General features: G+C 47.1%; 3 protein-coding genes across 6 annotated transcripts in view; 1 reads left to right on the forward strand and 2 right to left on the reverse strand.

Annotated features, from left to right (window-relative positions):
* DUSP3 (dual specificity phosphatase 3) lies at positions 1-11080 on the reverse strand. Its single transcript, XM_019752248.3, has 3 exons — positions 10509-11080; positions 7370-7596; positions 1-3725 (listed from the first exon to the last, which is right to left on the reverse strand). Exons 1-3 carry the CDS (start codon positions 10631-10633, stop codon positions 3520-3522), a joined length of 558 nt encoding a protein of 185 aa, XP_019607807.1. The 5' UTR covers positions 10634-11080; the 3' UTR covers positions 1-3519.
* A 1227-nt stretch (positions 11081-12307) lies between these two features.
* CFAP97D1 (CFAP97 domain containing 1) lies at positions 12308-15120 on the forward strand. Its single transcript, XM_019752249.3, has 5 exons — positions 12308-12431; positions 12983-13053; positions 13336-13454; positions 14506-14629; positions 15064-15120. Exons 1-5 carry the CDS (start codon positions 12308-12310, stop codon positions 15118-15120), a joined length of 495 nt encoding a protein of 164 aa, XP_019607808.1.
* A 692-nt stretch (positions 15121-15812) lies between these two features.
* MPP3 (MAGUK p55 scaffold protein 3) overlaps positions 15813-19574 on the reverse strand; it is a 28404-nt gene continuing 24642 nt past the window's right edge. For all 4 annotated transcript variants that reach the window (XM_074319521.2, XM_074319518.2, XM_074319520.2 and 1 more), the window contains one exon: positions 15813-19001. In XM_074319521.2, coding sequence (XP_074175622.1) covers positions 18825-19001 — 177 coding nt within the window. In that variant the 3' untranslated portion in view covers positions 15813-18824. The remainder of the gene's footprint in view (positions 19002-19574) is intronic.

The raw sequence follows: 19574 nt of genomic DNA on the forward strand, positions 1-19574 counted from the left end.
TATTTGTAATATAAGACATTTATTTGGGTTACAGTATTAGTATTTTAACACGGATTTGTGATATAACAGATGTGTTAAACTTGAACTTTTTTTTTAAACCAATTTGATACCTTCTCCTTTTCTGTCCAGAAAATTCACACTTTCACAATCAAATGACCCTAAAAGCTGACAGGAGGTAACGTAAGCTTCCAACCAATCTACGCTCTCAACTGGAGATGGTCTCAATTTCCAATCAGGATAAAATCTTAACTTGGAAGGACCCTCATTGTTGGCTCTTCAGTGATTCTTGATACCGGTTTTACGATAGAAAATTTCCTGCGAGAAAAGCTCGTATCTTTATAAGATCAGTGCTTATTTTAATTAAAACGTTAGCATCTTAACATTAACTCATGACAAAAGGCACCAACATTCCTTTTCCAATTATCCATCATCACGGGGGGGGGGGGGGGGGGGGGGGGGGGGGGAACACAGCACCACCTGCTGGTCACCATATTATTACATGCCCTCTAATTTTCAGGTGGTGGTAAATTCCAAGTGGGGGGATTCTTAGAGAACCCCTAAGTGTCAGAGCCAAAAGTAACCTTAGAGATCTTTCAGATGAATTCCCATAATTGATAGATGGTGATTTCTGCTCTCCAGATAACCTAGAGTGGCAGGGAAACAGACCTGCCTGTGAAAGGTGTACTGCTTTAGAACAGAAAAGAAACGTGTGGTGCTCTAATTGTGGGGTCTGCTAGTCAAAGAAAGGGATCAGGTTAGGGGAGGGGGGAGGGCACCCTGAGTTCGCACTCCTTCACTTCCCAGGGGTAAAAAGCTGTCCAGAAACAGCTTCCACTCACAGCTGGACAGTGTTCACCCTTACACAATAAAATGTTATTTACTCAAAGAACTAGGAGCTAAATCTCATGAAGTAAATATGGGGTTTCTAAGACTAAGGACTATCAAGAAATCCCAAGTTACCGGCATAAAAGTAGTCCCAAAGTAAAGGCAGTAACTCTCCCACTGACCTTTTCTCCCTCCACAAACAGGCCTTCAAGAGCAACTACGGAGCTGTGGGGTGACCACTGCCTGGGCATGGGAGGGATGCCCCAGCCCCATATCCTGAGACTCTTCCAGAAATGGAGCAGAAAGGTCTGATTTAGGGATACTACATTTTTCCTAGAAGAAGAGCCACACATTCCAACCCAATCTTTTACTTCCTTTTTCTGGAGGATGGGTTTGTGCCAACTCTTTCCCACCCTCATCCAGAAACGCCCCCCCCCTTGGCACCACAGCTTGAATTGTTGTACTCTGTCCAAAAAAAGCTAACTGGCCTTGTGCACACAGGCTGGGTCAAGGGTATGTGCAGTGCACCTGGACACTCCCAGGGGGCTCATTTCTTGAGAAGGAGTGTAGTACGAGAGGGAATTCAGTTTCAGGGAGCAGCAAACCTGAAATCGTGCCTCAACTCTGCCTGAAGCTGGGCAACCCTGGGGGCCATGCCCTTAATCCCTCTGAACATCAGCTCTTTTTTTCAAAAAAGGTTAACAACACATGAATACGCTCTACCATCTAGGGTTATTGTGAGGATCAAGTTAGATTAAGGGGGAGAGTTATCTGAGAACTGTGAGGTACAGAGTTTAGAGGATGGCCATTTCACGTAGGTGGCTCTACCTGGACAGCCAGTGTCTGAAAAAGAAGACAGATCCTAGTTTGTTCAGGGCTGCTGTGGCCACAGAGAAAAGGGGGTCATTCAAGCTGCCCAGTGCTGCCCCTGCTGAGATAGAGACCATTACCCCTGTGAGTGAGGCCCGAAGGCACCCCTGCTTCTCCTAGTCCTGGCCGAATGCTCCTGGTCAGCGACTCTGAAAAAGGCACATTCCACACCTTGACATGTTAACATTGCCTAAATTTACATTTGAAACTGAATTTTAATTATTCAACAAAAGTCCCTGATACTTCATTTTGGGTAAAACTCCTTTGCAAATTCTTGCAAGTGATCCTACCACAAATTCAGGCTTCTGGGAGCTTGGTACGCCCACCAGAACGATGCCCTAAATATATTTGGTGCTCAAAAAAAAAAGTTTAATTCCACAAACTTCTATCAGACACCAATGTGTGAGGCGCTGGGGCCATGGCTGAGGAACACCTCTCTGCCATTAGGGAACCTGAAGATGGTAACATTGCATCATCTTCCACGATGACAATCGTGCAAAGTTCTAACAAGTCTGTGTTGAAAACAAAATCTTATATTCCGATAAATGTGCACACACGTGTATGAGAGCTAGTGTATCCCATTATCACCCTAAAAATGGTCGTTTCTTTTTGTTGGTTTGTTTGTTTGTTTGCTCTACCACCAGTTAAGGCTCCATTTGGATGCTCCGCCATGTTTCATTTTTACCTGGCTGAGTCATTTTTGCTTTCAAGGGTCCATGATCTTTTCTGGCACCGGAAAGCCATAAGAACTACCTATAAGTGGGCAGGGTGTGAGCCGGGGACCCTTCATCTCCTTGCTTGTCGGTCCTCTGGCTGTGTTTCTGAGACACACACCCCCATGCACACCCACACACACACGCTGTAATTGGCCAACTTCCTCCTTCTGTTCTTGGAATAGCAACCGAGACAAAAAGCAGTTAGCACGAGTGGCTTGGGCTCGCCAACACTATAATTCAAGACAAAACCCTTGTAATTCTCCAAATGGTGGGGTTTTTAAATAGGCTGAACTTGTACACCCTGTTTTCTAAAAAAGAAAAATAAAACCATGACTAAGGCATCGCTCTTCTAACAAACCAAGTGACTAAGAACTGTCCCAGGGGAATATTCCAGTGGCTACGGAACTCAAGACTTTCAAGGGTTCACATTTTAGAAACTATTGATTCAGGAGAGACCACTAGGGGAATTTGTTCACCCACCTGAGGGCTTCTTTGTTAAAGTATCTTTAATCCTATGGAAACAATTAAAACATGGTCTCTTCATGGGAACTTCTGCCCACTAACAACTGATGGCCATCCCACACTGGCTTCAGACCCCACAACACACCTCTGCCAATGTGCAGGGTGTGGGCAACTATGAGACTGGGAAGGCAGACCTGGGGGAGAAGAGGGGCCTGGGTTTGCATAGTTCCTTTACAGGGCTCAAGGTGCTGCAGTCCCCACTCAGGAGAGGACCCCGGGGTGCAGGGCAGGGAAGGTCAGGAAGGGCCCCGTGAGCCTGTCTGGCCTTACACTTCCACAGACCTCCTGCCCTGGGCCACCCAGAAGCATGCATGTCCCAGACTTTCTCCCTCCGCGACCCTACCTCAAGGAGAGGACATAATAAATTGCAGGCACAGGACACACCGGGGAGCAAGAATGTCCTCTTGCAAGCTTTATGTGCTCCCCAGGGGGAAAGTGGCCCAGGGTTGTGTTGGGACAGATTTGTGGGCAAGTGCCTGGTGATACAGGGAGCAGGGTACACTGTGTTTCCTAAACATGGCAGCTTAGAACACCTCAACCAGGGTGTCCCCTGTCCAACCTCTAGAGAAGAGGCAGTGGGGGTGCCCTAGAGTTTCAATTTCCCCTCCTTGACAAGTCTGTCATTGAGCTGGCAGAGTTGGGCCAGGAAACCATCATTGGGGCCGATCTCACGGTTCTGCCTCACAATGCTCAGAGCAGACTTGACATCCATCTTCTGACGCATCATGAGGTATGCAATAACTAGAGTTGGGGAGCGGCTGTAACCTTCGCGGCAGTGGACAAGCACACGGCCTGTAAGAAATGGGACGACACAGTGAGCTGGGACCATCCAATCAGAACCACGACTCTAGTCAACACTCTTCCAGAGAATGTGAATGAAAAGTACAACACAAGGCCATTCTGTACCCACCAGAATGATGGCTAAAATGAAAAGACAGAAAACACAAAGCAACAGTGAGGACATGGAGGAGTTAGGACTTGGCCATGTGGCTGGGGCTGGGGAGGGAGGGTAAGTTTGGCACACCACTTGGGGAAACTGTGGCAACATCTACTCAAGTTCAACACATGCATCCTCTGCAGCCCAGCAATTCCATCCCAGGTCCACGGCCAGCAGGAACGCGCACCCATGTTCACCAAAAGACATGCTCCAGAACGTTCATAGGCAGCACTACCCATAATAGCCCCAGTCTGGAGACTCCCAAAGCCCCTCAACAGCAGAGTGGATAACAAGAATGTACGCTCTACAACTTATCAGAAACAGCATGGATGAAACACACCAACAGGATGTAAATGATTGCACAGAGTAGGAGAGCAGGAAAACTGACCTATGCCATTAGAAGTCTGGATAGTGGTAAAGGAGAGGGGTGGGAGGATTTGAGAGGGAACATGTGGTGGGCTTTCTGGGATGCTGGTCATGTTTTGTTTCTTGATCTGGGGGTTGGTCCATGGTTGTGTTCAGTACACTGATCTACACACTTGTAATATGGCCACCTCTCTATATGAATTTGTATTTCACAATCCAAAGCAAAACATGGAAACATCCCAAATATCCATCAACAGGTAAATGGATAAACAGACTGTGGTACATCCATATGACGGAATACTATTCAGCGTTAAAAAGGAATGAACTACTGACACATGCAACAACATGGATGAAACGCAAAGAAATTATACTGAGTGAAGGAGGCCAGACCAAAAAGGCATGCATACTGCGTAATTCCACTGATATAAAACTCTGCAAAACATAACTAGTATCGAGTGATAGAAAGCAGATTAGTGGTTGCTTAGGAAAGCAGAGGAGAGAGGGCGGAAGGGAGAGGTCACAAAGGGACAGAAGAAAATTTGGGGGGTGATGGATATGCTCACTGTCTTGGTTGTGGTGATGGTTTCAGAAGTGTATACATATGTCAAAACTTATCAAATTGTACTATGTGTAGTTTATTGAATGTCAGTTATACCTCAACAAAGCAGTTTAAAAAATAAAAGGAACATAAATGTCAAGTACAAACGTGAACCAAGACAAAAACATCAAAACAAAAACACCATCTCAAGGCTCCCCAAATAGCCCACGAGGCCCTGCCCTTAGGCTAGTGCCTGGCACATGCGAGCCTTCAATAAATAAATATTAGCCAACACTAGGAGTCCTCTGGTGGCACCTAGTACATCGTCTCCTACAGCAGCCCTGTCCTGTGTTACTATTGGTCAAGCACAGACCTATCCTCCTCTGCCGAATGCGAGTTCCTTAAAGGCAAGGAGTGTGGGGGACTGATTTTGGATTCCCTATGATCTCCAGCATACTCCTGATGCTCAATAATATTTGCTGAGTAGCCAAGAGAATGAGTGAATGATCACCCACCAACACCTCTACATAGGCATTATTTTGAAGGAAATCTGCTGGCTCAGAGTCTGTTAAACAGTCTAATGTTCCCAACACACGACTCTATCTTCCCAATGCCTCCCAAAGCAGGAAGGGGGAGTCCTCCACTTCTCTACCCATTCACACTCTGGCCCAATGGACCCAAAGTATTCAGTGTGAGGATTTCCCTGCCCCCATGGCCCTCTGCAGAGCAGCTGCTGCACCACCCAAACATGCTCAGCATGCCCAGGGCTCACAGAGCCAATGTGGAAGGGGAGGGTTCAAAGCCCATTCTTCCAGGCCCTGCCCAGACACCACCTCCTCCATGAAGCCTCCCTTGATCTCCGAGGCTGGAAGTGACAGCTCCCTCCTCTGAGCACCCTGGACATCCTCCTCAGCTCTCCAAAGTGATGGGTCCTTGGCTCTCCTGAGCCCTGCACACTGTGAGAGGCCAGTGGGTTTCTATTGACTCACTTAGCAAATCAATTTTAGAACATTTACATGTGGCATTAGAACCCACAGAATTTATTTTGTCACTCATTTAGTAATTATTTGCTATGTGCTCGATGCTACATCAGGTGCTGGGGACACAGACAAGGGGGCAGGCTTCATGGAAGAAAGGACACTAGGCCCAGTGCTAAAGCACGCGGTAGGGTTTGCCAGAGAACAGGGTAGGGAGAGGCAGAAAGAGCTTTCCAGACTGATGACCCAGGCAACATGAGCTCAGGCAGGAGATCACAAAAAGTCAGGCTATGTTCCTACTTGTATGGAAAGAAGAAACAAAGTCAGAGAGCTCTAAGTTCTCTGAATGCATGACCAAACGATATATGAGAACAACAACATACATCCCCTTAACTTGGCCCCTCATCCTCATCTATACAGGAGTAGAGGGTGGGATGACACGTATGTGCAGGAGACCGTGAAGAACCATGAAGGGCCTGACAGTAAAGTCTGCAGATTCCCCGGGCGATAAAACTTCCCTCCTGGGCCCCAAACATGAGATAACCAGTGTCTAATAAACTCTGTTCACTGGAAATCATTTCAGTGGGGAGGCTGCTGGCACAAGAAGCATTGGTGTAGCAGAGACAGGCTAGAAACAGGAGGACAGGGCCCATCACACGTCAAAGGAGGTCACTTCCCCTGGGAAGGTTTGGGGTGGGGAGGAAGGAAGAGGCTGGCGGCAGCACAAAGGTAAAGGCAGCTGCTGAGAGACCCAAGCCAAGCAGAAAGGGCAAGTCGCCCAGCCTGCGCAGCGGATGCATGCCCTCTGGCCTTCTAGGATTTCTCTCTGGAACACCTTGCCTGGCTATCAGTGCCTCAGCAGTTCTGCTTCAGTCTTATGTTTGGGAGCTGCAAGAAACATTTAAAATATGGCTGGAAGATGTGGCCTGTGGGCTGTAGTATGCTGACCCTCAGCCTAAGCCAATCAGGGCTGCCCCCTTCCCCTTGCCAGGTATACATGTCGCTCAACTCTAGCCAGTGAGATGTGAGGGGCATTCTACTGGGGGATTTCTGAGGAATGTTTTACTTACTCTCAGAAAAATGAGAGAAACATGAGGAAGGGATAGATGGCTACCTCATATTTTGCTGCAGTTTGTCCTATTAGGAGGTGGGAACCAGATCTGCTGCAGCCATCTTGGGCCCCTTAGGGGAGTGCCTCACAATGAGGGTGGCAGAAGAGAGAGAGGGAAAGAAAGCACCTAGTACTGATGCTACCACTGAGCTGCTAAATCAACCAGCCCAGAGCTCCTTCGCCTCAGAACTTCTTATCATGGAAAATAAATCTTCATTACTGAAGCTATTTGAATCGGAGGGAGGGGTGGCTGGAAATTAACCCTCAGTCAAAGTCGAATCAAACACGAGGGCCCGGGAGCTGCCACTGTGTGCAAGGTTTGTACATCTTATGCAATATGGGGCCACTTGACAGGCAGCCCAGAGAGAGACTTAAAGCTCTCAATTGTTCACCACAGGAGACAGGAAATCAGAGGTTATCCAAGAGAAAGCCTGTTGTGGGCCTGTTTTCTAGAAAGTGTCCAGTCAAAGCTGCCTCCCACTGTCTCCCGGGTGGTAGGACCCTTACCGTTCTTTTGAGCCAAAGCCTGGTCAATGAAGTCTGCAGCCCTTTCAAAGTAGGCGCTAAGGTTGAACTCCTGCGTGTCGTTGGCCTTGACACCCAGGTAGGTGATGCCGGAGTCCTTGTAGAAGTTGGCACTGGTGTTTACGTGCATGAAGGACCTGCCCTCAGCAGCGTTCAGGACGTGGGTGATGCCCAGTTTCTGCAACTTGGGGATGTCTTGAGCCACAGACCTGGACAGGAGACATCAGCAAGGGATGTTTATCTGACCAACTGGCGGCCCCAGGGGAGGACGATGGAAAAGCTTCTAAGCCTCTTGGCAACGTGAGGAACTCTGCATGCTCTGGCCACTGCTGGTTTCTCCCCATCTCAGGACCCTCATGCCTCACCCCAGCCATATCTAATTACCAGCAGCCACCCCAGATAGACTGGGTGGTTTCATGCCCGCGCTGTTTCCTCTACCTGGAATGCCCTTCTCCATGGACACGGACCCTCTCATTTTTCACCACCCTCTGCAGTATTTCCTGATCTCCCCTCCAATCCATTTGGCATCATGCTCCCTGTACTGTGGTGCTGGTATAGCCAAGTGGCTAAGAATGGCTCTGGAGCTGGACTGCCTGCGTCTGAATTCAGCCCTGCACTTAGCGGCCAGGTAACCTTGAGTAAGTCACTTAATCTTTCTGTGACTCAGTTTCCCTGTCTATAAAATGAAGACAATAACAGTACCTAGCCCCTGGGGTTTGAGTGTTAAGCAAGCTATTCTATAGACAGAGCCTGACACTGAGTCAGTGCTACTATTCTAAGGCTTGATTATGCTTATTTGTTTTACGAATATGTGGTGAGTCAATGAAGAAGAATGAAATCAGCATATGCCAGGCTGCTTCCTTCCTTGGACTATAAAGTTCAGCAGCCCCCTCCCGTCCCCCAGAGGGGTCCCTCCTGCCACAGTCCACTAGCCATGCCCTGATGTTCTCTTGAGTGAGTAAGCACATGGGGAGCAGTGGCCCCAACAGAACTATGGGGTTTATAAAACATTTGACCTGAATAGTCAAAGGGCTCCTTTATTTCATCTCACAACAACATCCCAGTTCAAACAGCTGTTTATATGTTACCAAATGCTTTCTCCTACATGATCTCGTTTGCCTGTCACAGCGGCAGCCCTGTGAGGAAGGAAGGACTGAGCTTAAATTCTGGCCTGATGGGACAGCGGAAGGATGTGTAGGTATGTGCTCACACATGAGGGCAGAGCTGGGAGGAGACCTCCTTTCTACCGAAAACAGCCACACTGCTCTGCCTTCCTCCTCACTCTGCCTCTCATGCCCACATCAATTGCAAATTCACCAGAAAACGTGGCACATCCAGGCGCCTCTCTGCCCTGTGATCCGTGATCAGGAGCCCCGGTTTTGTTTCCCCCGATAGGTGGGGGAACACTAAGTGCTCAGTCAATCCTCCTTGCTGGGTGCCCCACACATCTCTGGCTAAGTCAAGGTCATATTTGCTTAGAGGGCAAGGAATGTGTTTTTCGCAGTTGCTGTCAGCCCTTGCCACTCTGGCTACCACCAGACGTTCACAACCTTACTTACCACTTGGGAAGTGGCAACAGCTAAATGTGCCAAACTGCCCAAGAGAGCACGGTTTCTGTGAGTGCCAAGGCCACTTGCTGCCTGGGTGGCTGGAGAGGGGGTCATCCTCAAAACTTTGCAATTACTGAGGTCTTTGGCTGGGACTCTAGGACTCTGCTTTAGCTATCTCTGCTCCCGACGCTGCATGCAATGGTAAAGCAGTGGCTCATTAAAAATAAAATAACTAACTTTGAAGAGTCACTACCCTTTATCTCCCTTCTCTAATACTAATTCAACATTCAACAAATTTACCGTCATCATCACTATCACTACAATGAATGAACAATGTACACTGCCTCACACATAGTAGGTGCTTACTATGGTGAATGAATGACAGAATGGATGATATGGTCCCCCATGAGGCTGGGACCTGCCTTATGGACCCCTTCTAGCTCCAAGATGACCCCAATTTCTGTGGCAGTCCTTGGCAGAGTAAGCATCCAGTCCTAGTCCAGGATAGTGATACAGACATGAGCAAGATACTGACCCTAACCTCACAATCCCTCAGCCGCTCGCTTGGGGACCACAACCTCTTTCTGTGTAAAACAACATAAGGGGGTAGTTCTGAGTTTCTAAAATGCTGTCCCTGGGCCCAGGGAGCTTACAGCATTGGTAACTGGGTCCTCGGGGGTCTCATGACAGTCCAACCTGAGCCCTCCCAAGGCTGTACAGGCCTGGTAATCTATTCTTTGCTTTTGGCTGGTATTTCAGCACCTCTCGGAATGGTTAACACTGGTTGTCTCCTGCTGCTGAGAATTTCTTACTAGTAGTTTGACTAACAAAAAATGGAATATAAATTTGGTACGACCCCCTCGCGGGGGCCAAAAAAGAAAATATTTGGTACGAACTCGTAAGTGATAAATAATAATGCATTTCCTAGTGGTGAGAAAGTGAGAATCTTTTCTAAGTGATGGCTCAGGTCCTTAGGGGGTCTAGAATTCCACGTAAATCAAACCCCATCCGGAAGGCAGGAGAAGCGAGCAAACCCCCCCGCCCTGGCTCTTTTGGAGTATTTCGATTCCCTGATCTGGGTCTGCCAAGCTGGGGAAAGTTCCACGCCCAAATTGTAACGTCAGCTCGTTGCCATGGCAGCGAAGGCAGACATTCCGCGGTGACCTCACTGCAGAACCAGGCAGCTGTCACGTGACATGCAGGCCGTTGACCCGCCAGGCGACAGAGGGCCACCTGTTAAGTGAACATGGTAGCCCCAACCTCGCCCCAGGCCGAGCCCCTCGCGGGCGGTGGCTTTGGGCCGGACGAGGGGCTAGCCGAACTGACCCCCGTGGCTCTGTGCCTTCCCGGAAGGGAAAGACTGCGCCGGGCGGAGGCGGGGACCAGCCCTCCGCCCCCAACGCGGGGGTGGGCGGTGACTCCAGCCCCCACGCAGCCCCCGCCCAGTCCCTGCCGGAGTTCCAGAGGGTCGACCATGCCCCGGCTCCCCACACCTGCACCTGCCGACGCCCCCTCCTCAGATCCCGGGTGGGCGGGGCGTCCCGGGGCTGGGGCTGGGAGAGGAGACTCACGCGTTGCCCACGTAGATCCTTGGGGTGACCTCGTTGCAGGGCTGGCTGGGGAGGCTGTAGCAGCCGCTGCCGTCCGAGAGCAGGTCGTTGAGATCCTGCACCGAGAGCTCGAACGGGCCGGACATGGCGGCGGCCGGGCCCTGCACGCCGGGGCAGCAGCCAGCGAGGGGAGAGCGGCCGGGTCAGCTGGGCGGGGGCTCCCGAGCCGGGACCCGCCCCGCCCCGCCCCGGAGGCGGGTTCGCCTGGCGTTAGAAGCAGCGGAACGTGGGCGGCCACGCGCGCTCCATTCCCGGGAAGTACGCGCTCAGCTCCGCGCGGAGCTAACGGTCGGAAGATTCCTGGGCCCAGCCCCGGGGGCGGAAATGCCGCCACTGTTGAGTTTCGGGAAGGGGGTCCTCTCTCACCCCCAGCTAAGGCATTTCCTGTAACATTATAAACTGGGAAATGCAGTCACTTCATCGGACCAAATGCAGGGCGCAATAAATGTTCCTATAGACCCGAATACACCCAAGTGTCGCGTATTTTTTTCAGATGACGGGCACCCGGGTTCCGCTTGTGAGCGCTGACGCTTTGCTGCTGCCAGCACCATTGGCATCACGCGGGAGCGTGTCAGAAAGGCAGAATCTCCGTCCCAGCCCAGACCCGCTGAATGACAACGTGCATTTACAATCCCACCCCCACCCCCACCCCGGGGATTCCTAGAAAAGTTAAAGTTTGAGAAGCTCAATTTTGGGGCACGATTCTTTCAACGTTCATTGAGAGACCGCCTGGTTCTTAAAGGCTTGGGCTCTGCGCAGCCAGGCCTGGCATTCTTACCCTGGGGAATTACTTAACCTCTCTGAGCCTGTTTGCTGGGAGGGGGAGCGGGGGGGGGGGGGATAATAATAGTAGCTCCTAACTCCTAGAGCTGTTTGCAAGATTAAATGTGACACTTAAGGACAGCGCCCAGCACTAATAGCACTGAATGGGAGTTTGTTCTCTCCCTCTCTTTCTCTCTCTCTCTCTCTCTCTCTCTCTCTCTCTCTCTCTCAGCAAACGTGTGGAGCACCCCTAGGTGCCACCCCCTGTGCTAGTATGGAGATGAATGGGGCTCCTCTGCAGCCCTTCCTGGAGCTGCTGCCAGCCTGCTATGAGCCACAGTGTGCCCGCAACTCACTGCTTACTGAGATCCCACTAGGAGCAAAAGGCAGTCTCTGTCCTCTCCCACTGCCTTGAAAATGGCAGATTCACACACCTCCCCCTCCAAAAAGCCAATGTGGTCGTGGGAATTCAGGAAACCCACATTCTGAGCCCAGCTCTGCCACTAACTTGGTTCTTGAGCCAAGCTTGCTGCTCTGGGCTTCAGTTTCCTCACCTGCAAATGAAGAAATTGGATCAGATTATCGTCCAGGTCATCGTTCACCTCCCCCAAAAAGCTTGTGGTCTCACTCTTTAGGGGAACCATTGCAGTGGAGACTATTAAACTTATAGCCCAAGGCTGGTTACATCCTTTCTCCCTCAATCCCCACCCCTCCCAGCACTCCACACCTTTTCCGGCTGGTGCTGGTGGCATCTGCACTCAAAGCACGTGAGAAAGCTTCCAAATCCCTTACCCCTCATCTTGACTGGGGTCTATGTTAGCTTTCAAAAGAGAAGCTCAGGGACAGCCAGGCGTGCTCTGCTGCAGCTCCTCCTTCCCCGAGACCTGTCCCTGATGTCATAACTGGGTAGTCACTATGACAGCCCGTCATGGGAACAGCTAAGTACCTCACAGGGGAGTCTAGGTGCCTCATTTCTGAAGTAAGACTAGGAAGAGAAGATGAACAATTCCCTGGATTACCTAGCCTACCCTGTAATCGTCTCTAATCACAGGCAGAGCACAACCTTCAGGAAGACACTGGACTTTGGCCATTACCTATCTCACAAGAATAGAGTACAAATCGGTATGTGGGCAGTTTGGGCTGGACACTGCGATTAGGGGTTCTGGAAGGGTCCACCTTAGAGAGATTGACAGTGAACCAGACCAGTTCATAACTATGCAATGATGTGGCCTTATCCACTGAGTTGGGTCAAGAGGACATTAGCATCAGTGGCAAAAATTATCTTCTACCAGGGATTTCCTTTGATAGAAATGTTCATTTAAACTCTAAAGCCAAAGTAAGTTAGAAAGAGGACAGTACTGGAGCACGCAACAGACAAGGTGGTCATACTAGGAGAGGGTGGGAGACAGGCTCTTTCATGGGATTCAGAGGACATTTATCCCTGTAAATTTTACTTTTTCTAGCCTACACCCTTCTTTCCTTTCTGCTTACAACTCTTCGAAAATGTCAGTTAGGAGAATTAAACTAAACTAAAATTCCTGAGCTGGATTAAGATCAGAATTCAAAATCATACTGTTTATTATCGGGGCCGTTGTCTAGAACGCGAGTAGATTTTCTGAGGCTGTTAAGCGGACACCTGTGGCGTAACATTGCTCATTTTTATCCTTCTCTAGTGAAGCCTGCTGTTGATACCAAACCTCCAGTGGCGCACACACACCACATTTTAAAACTGAGCAAACTACAGGTATTTAATTGTGCATGCCATCTGCTGATGTACCTTACTGATGATTTTTAACTGTGTCCTAAAGAGGTCCAGTTTCCCAGCACCTTCTAAATACTTACCTAACCCAAAGATTCGTTAATTCTCCTCCCTATACACATCACCCCATGTCCTCAGTTCTGCTCCCAGTCTTCACTGTAGCCCTCAATTTGCCTCTTTCCCACAATCCCAGTGGAGGGTGATGCTAAACCATTGTGTTGGAGCACAATGTAGCGATGATGTCACCATGGAGGGGTTTCTCACCAGGGTGAACAAAGGAAAATCGACAAAATCGAATATGAAAACAAGCAACTGTGTCAGAAAATCGCCAATGCCCATCGCAGCCCTGCCACGGTAGACTGCTGGAATGAATATTTTTCCAAGAGGTAGTGTTTTTTTCTCTTCATTTCATTTTTGGAAAGTCAAAAATGACTTTCCCTTCGTTAAGTTTTAGTGGAAAGTTCTCCTGAGTGGGGTGAGTATTTACGGGAGTATTATCTCGAGGAATAACCAAAGCGACCATGTCAAGGAGAATGAAAACTACTGAAAACAGGGACCTTCCCTAGTGTTGAACAGCTAACTTTTATTTCATTTAAGAGACTTTTTGGAGTCTTATTCAGAGTTTGTCACAAGAAAGCACTGCAGAGGAGCATTTGAGATCTTGCTCTCTGGCATATGTCATCAGTTTGGCTCAAAAAAACTCTTACAAAAATTCAAAAGAAAAGAAAGCACTGCATACTTTTGTGAAGTGGTGGCCATAGCTGGGACTATGACACAGCACTCTTAAGATTCGGTTCTATAACTATTTCCTGAGCAACTACTATGTGCTCAGCACAGGCAATAGAGATGAAATGAGATATACATTTCCTAACCTCAACAGCTCAGGTTCTGGTAGGGGAAACATTTATGTAAATAATAATGCAGTGGGGTCGGGGCTACAGAAGAAATGTATATAAGGGAAAGAATTTGGTGGCTGTGTGTGTGTGTGGTAGGGAGTGTCAAGATGACTTTCCTGCATTCTTGTATATCTGAAACGGAGTTAAAGCTGAGGCAAGTGAGGTGAAACAAACCTTGTCACCAGCCATTTGAGATTTATCCATGGGCAAGACCTTCCCTCATCGTAGAAATTAGACATTCTCAATTCTCATTTCGCGTAATTCCTGAGGAGCTTTTACAAAATGCTACTGCCAAGCTGCACCCCAGACCAATCAAGTAGAACCTTCTAGACAGTGGGGCTGGAAACCACTGCTGTAAACCTGCCAGTGCTAAGTACATTTCCCAGAGTAGTGTGGTTCAGCAGGTGTGTGGGGCTTCAGCTCAGCGGTACTTGCTCCCTGCACTTAGGCAGCCTGGATTTATGACATCACGACTTCATTGCCCCTACTCCCATCCAAGAGAATTTTATTCACCCATCTTGGGATTTTTGTGTTTTTTCAGCTTAAACAGAGAAACAAGGAACCGGGAGCTAGTGAGAATCACCGTGGAAAACCAGGGCATTCTGAAGAGGCTTGGTGATCGCAAACCCTACTATGACCGCAGGTCATCGGAAATGGACTGGCAGGCACGTGGGGGACTCTGGGATATTCCCATGTACAGAGTTCGTCTGTACTCAGAATAGGGTCAGTCTCAGGAGAGTGAGATCATGAGAAATGCACTAATCAGTTAAAGAAAAACCACCCAGAACAAACCATCCACGAGCTAAGGACATCTCCTTGGTAGCAAAGCCATGTGTCAGTTTCAGAAAAATACCTGGTAGCATCTTCCTCCATCCCTAATTCATTAAGAAAGGCTGAATGTACAAGCACAGAGGATGAAGGGTACACGATCCAGTATGTGGTTAATTTGACCCTTTAAGAAGAAAAGCCATCTGCACTGTTTTTAAAACCTCCTCTCCCTGGCTTTAACCTGTCTTTTCTAAACCGTTCTTAGAATTTAGAACTTTCACACCAGCACCCTCGCTTTGACATAAATCTTTCTGATTTTTTTTCCTTCAAGAATTCAAGACGCTACATCAGAAATACAACAAAATATCTTCTCTCCCAAGATGAATAGGTATGTCTTACCCCAGTTGCTCTTTACTGTAGGACACAGTGATCACAATTGATACCAAAGCCCCAAGAACTGTATAGATGGAGAGCAAGGGTCCTAGTTACGGGGTGAATTTGCTCTTCTATAATATTGATTCGTCGTCCATTCAGGGAACTTGGAGCTCTGTCTGTTTTCTCTCCAAGTAGGAAATGACTGTCTTTCGTCCTCAGCTTTGAGACTTCACATGAGTCTAAGGAGACGTGATTTGTTCCAAGAAGATATAAACAGGTCTCATGGCTTTAATGTTGTGCCAAAGTTATATTACAGGCCTCTGTCACTATTCAAACGTACTATTGTGTTGTCATTTTGTATTATTGAATATTATTAGTAATGACTGAGTTTGGTGTTTCCCCTCCTGGGGAAAAGGATAAACGGACACGCAGGCTTTCCAAAGAAGAGTTCTGTATAATTGATGGTTCTCCATTTCTCTCTCTCTCTTCTCCCTAAATACAAGGTTACTCACCATGGAAAAGATACAAGGAAGACCCTAGGATTTCTTAGCTGCTTAGAATCTCAAGACACTCCTAAGTGGCTGAATGCTTAATCTCAGGATGCTACAATAAAGCTTGGAACATAAAATGAGTAAATTAACATTTAAGGTACCCACAGGCTTTAAGTCTCATCCCCAAATGGAGACACAATGGGGCAGGCAGAAGGAAAGACAACAAGCATTTTTATTTGGGGCTATGAAAAGAAGTTTTAATGAAAGAGAACTTTTTAAAACACACTATCACCACCATCCTGGGGGGAATAGGTGCAGGGAGATGATCTAGCCAAACGTTCAGCTCTGTCAAAATGGAAAACAAAAGCATGTGATGAAATTAAGGTTCCGACAGCACAGAGAACAAATGCCAGTAGTTTCTCTGTGAATACACAGAATTGGAAAAGAATGCTTCAGTGACATTTCCATGTACTGTGTTCATTTATAGGGAGCAGCAACAGTGAAAGTGTCAAAAATATATCAAAATACATGGCAAGACCGCGTTTGCATGGCTTCTGTGACTGGTCATGCTATTTTTGAGCCTGACTTTTTAAGCTTATTATTTTGAAAGTTGGTAGATCTTAAATGATCTCATCACAAATAAATAAACTTTTTATTTTAAAATAATTAGATTCACTGGCAGTTGCAAGTAAATGTGTGGGGGCGGGGTGTCTCCTGCACCCTTCACCAGCTTCCCCCAGGGTTAGCATCTTGTGTAACTATATAATTCAATATCAAACCAGGAAGTTTACATTGGTACAATCCATACAGCACACATCTCAAGGAGTAGGTAATAAGGAGATTTTTTGGTGTGGGGGCCCAACTGATGAACTTTTGTGAAATTTTTGCCCAGGAGCTCAGAACATATGTATTAACAGCGGGAATGGGAGTTGGAATTGCATTTGCCCACATCCCACCAATATATATTTGTAAACGGATGTCTTTTTTTCAACACTTTTCTGCTTGCTTACAAATAGCAGAAACACTTTACAAATGACTTCTGTCTCTATCCGAGCCCTATCCATTCTACTCTCACCGATTTAGTAGCAGACGAACAGCTGTAGACACAGCTTGTCTTCGGGGTGGGGAAGCTACTTTGACAGGAAGTAAAGCAAGCATCACATTTCAATGCCTTGCTTCATAATGCACATGAAGAGTGTTATTATGATTTCATCTGACAATTGTGTAAAAATATTAAGAAGCAGAAGAAGTCTGTTGAGTAGTATGAAATACAAATAAAGTCATCTGGTGCTCAACCACTGTGTTCCTTCTGGAGGAAAAACCACCAAGATGGGACCTGGTGAGAGATGGTTAGGATCTCCACCAGGGAGCCTCCCTAGGGGATTTATCGTGAGTAATTTTGATATATGTGGTGTTTGCCTGAGAGCTGCCTTTAGATCACAGCTCTCCTACGTAATACTCACAATTTCACAGGTACCATTCACACTTCAAGGGGCAGCTGCCCTTCCCGCCCTGGTTCTATGTGAAACAGCTCAAGACTAACGTCACTTGATAAGAATCCAGTACTCTGTAAGTGCAAAGAAGTCTTCATCCTATTGCTAGAAAGTTCTGAAGAACATGATCCTGTTAGGTGGACCTACCAGGTTAGTGAGCCAGAAAGCGACAAAGTTGTCTTTGTGTAACAAGGCAAAACGGAAATTTAAGTGGACAGCAAATCTCCCTGGTGCTTCACCCTTAACCTGGCCTCCTTTACTTCTCGAGGAAAAGAGCTTGAAATTACATGTATAAGCAGCCTCTTTTCAGAAGTTACAGCCACGCTACATAGTATTGCAAATTCTAGCTGTGAACACATTCCTCACTTGCAAGTCAAAGTAGCCACAATTATGGGACCACAAAAGAATGAGGCAGTATAGGATAGTAATTGATGACCATCTCTGATAGTAGGAAGACTTGGGCTCAAACACTGTAGCTCTACCATTTAGTTAAAGCTGTGCGTATACCTGAAACTAATAAAAAATTAAGTAAAATAAAATATGCAAAAAAAAAAAAAAAAAAAAACCCAACAAAATAAAATAAAATAAAACTGTGCGAGCTTGGACACGTTATGTAAACGTTCTAAGCCTTGTTTTTCTTCTTATACAATGGAGATGATAAGAATCTTCCATCAAAGGTTTGGAGTATTTATCAAAGTAATGTACATAAAGGCCTGAGCATAGCTCCCGGCACAGAATAAAGACTTATATACATACATTGGATATTAATAAGAAACAAAATTCTCTGAGCAGCTAAGAAAGCTCACGAATCCTGTATGATAAACACTTTTGCTCAGAAACAACCCATTAGGCCCATAACTCAGAGTCTATACAATTTGATTTTTACAGTCAGGACTGATGTATCGTGGCTTAAAGAGTTTTTTGCGGGGAGGGGGCGGATCATCTGGTTTCCCATGATCTAGCCTGACAGGAGCCCCTGTAATCTGAAGGTAGGGACAGGCAAGAACCAGGGCAGCTGTCAGTAACGAGAGGGACAAGTGACGGAATCGAACAAATCAAACAAAGCAAGGACTCCATTGTAGGAGTCTGACGGTATTTAAAAAGGGGACAAGCAGCCCTATCTTCCTTAAGAGTCCCTGAAAACACGCCTATATCTAGAAATTCATGGTGACAGTGAAGTGTGCCTCAGTCTTCCAAAAAAGTTCATGCATCCTCACTATTTGAGAAGTCAGAGAACCAAGTTTTCCATTGCCAGGCAAGCACTCACCGTCACCGAGGTTAAAAATCAACATTTTGGTGCTTGAAGACGGGACCTTCAGTTACATGGGCAAATGCCCTTGGGTAAAACAATTCAACTTCCAACAAAGCTGGATACATGAAGTGTCTTTCTAAAGCTTACATCGCTGCAAATAGGTGCTGTATACATTCACCACCCCCCAAAGACAGTGGCTACTTAACTTTGATACAAAGAATCAGGATCAACTTGCCTGTGATACTTGAATGAATGGCATGTTATTTTGTGATACGCCCCCTTCCCACTCATGTTTTCTTCTCCAAAGGGGTTCAGTGAAGAACAATAGACAAAAACCAACCAAACAGGACTTCCCACTCTTCTTGATGATGGAGTTTATGGAAAATTCTGCCCCTCTCCACACTTACAATTCCTTGATGGTAACATGGCTGGACTAGGTAGTCTTCCAGGTCCCCTCCAACCTGGATGTTCTAGGATACAGTTACCTGACCCAACTAATAGGTACCCAGTGAGTGTCCTTGCTCAGCTTTTCCAAGAGCCCGCTCAGCTGGCTGTGTGCACTCTGGAGATCCTCCTTTACCAGGACAGCGTCGACGAGGTGCCCGTAATGCTGGTCTATGAAGGCAGCGGAGGTGGCCATTTCTTGCTGCTCCTCATCCTGCAAGGAAAGGGGCAGTTATGGAGCAACCGGGTGGTTCTCCCCCAAAATAAGAAACTTACGACCTGTGTCTTGGACAATGTTCCAACCTCTACTTTTTAAGTGGTGATGACGATGGCCCATTAATAACCAACTGTGAACTCAACAACAGAATATAGTGACAACATGCTATCAAACTTTCCAGAAAGTTAATGGGCAGTAGACATAATCATTGTTCAGTCATTCATTCACAAAATATCTACTGAGGACCTGTTATGATACGAAGTGCTTTGGGGAGGATGTTGACGCTATATAGCTGCCTGTGTGTGATTATCACACTTCCTGTCCAAAGGTATTTCCAAAGAAGTGGTACTATCCTATTGTATGGCAATTTAGTTAAATAATTACAGGAAAGAACTATAAATAATAACTATATAAAAGCAAAGCAAGCATTTCTGGAATCCACTAGGAGGAAAAGAAGGAGAATAAGTAATTCTAATGCCCTCTGAAGACTCCTAAATTCATACTGTAGAACTCAATTCTTTTCATTTCCTCATACTAGGGCCAAACACCAGCCCAGGAGACACAGTAGAG

Source organism: Rhinolophus sinicus, chromosome 12, assembly GCF_057876585.1.
Source record: "Rhinolophus sinicus isolate RSI-liver-muscle chromosome 12, RSI-T2T, whole genome shotgun sequence".
Taxonomy (NCBI): Eukaryota; Metazoa; Chordata; class Mammalia; order Chiroptera; family Rhinolophidae; genus Rhinolophus; species Rhinolophus sinicus.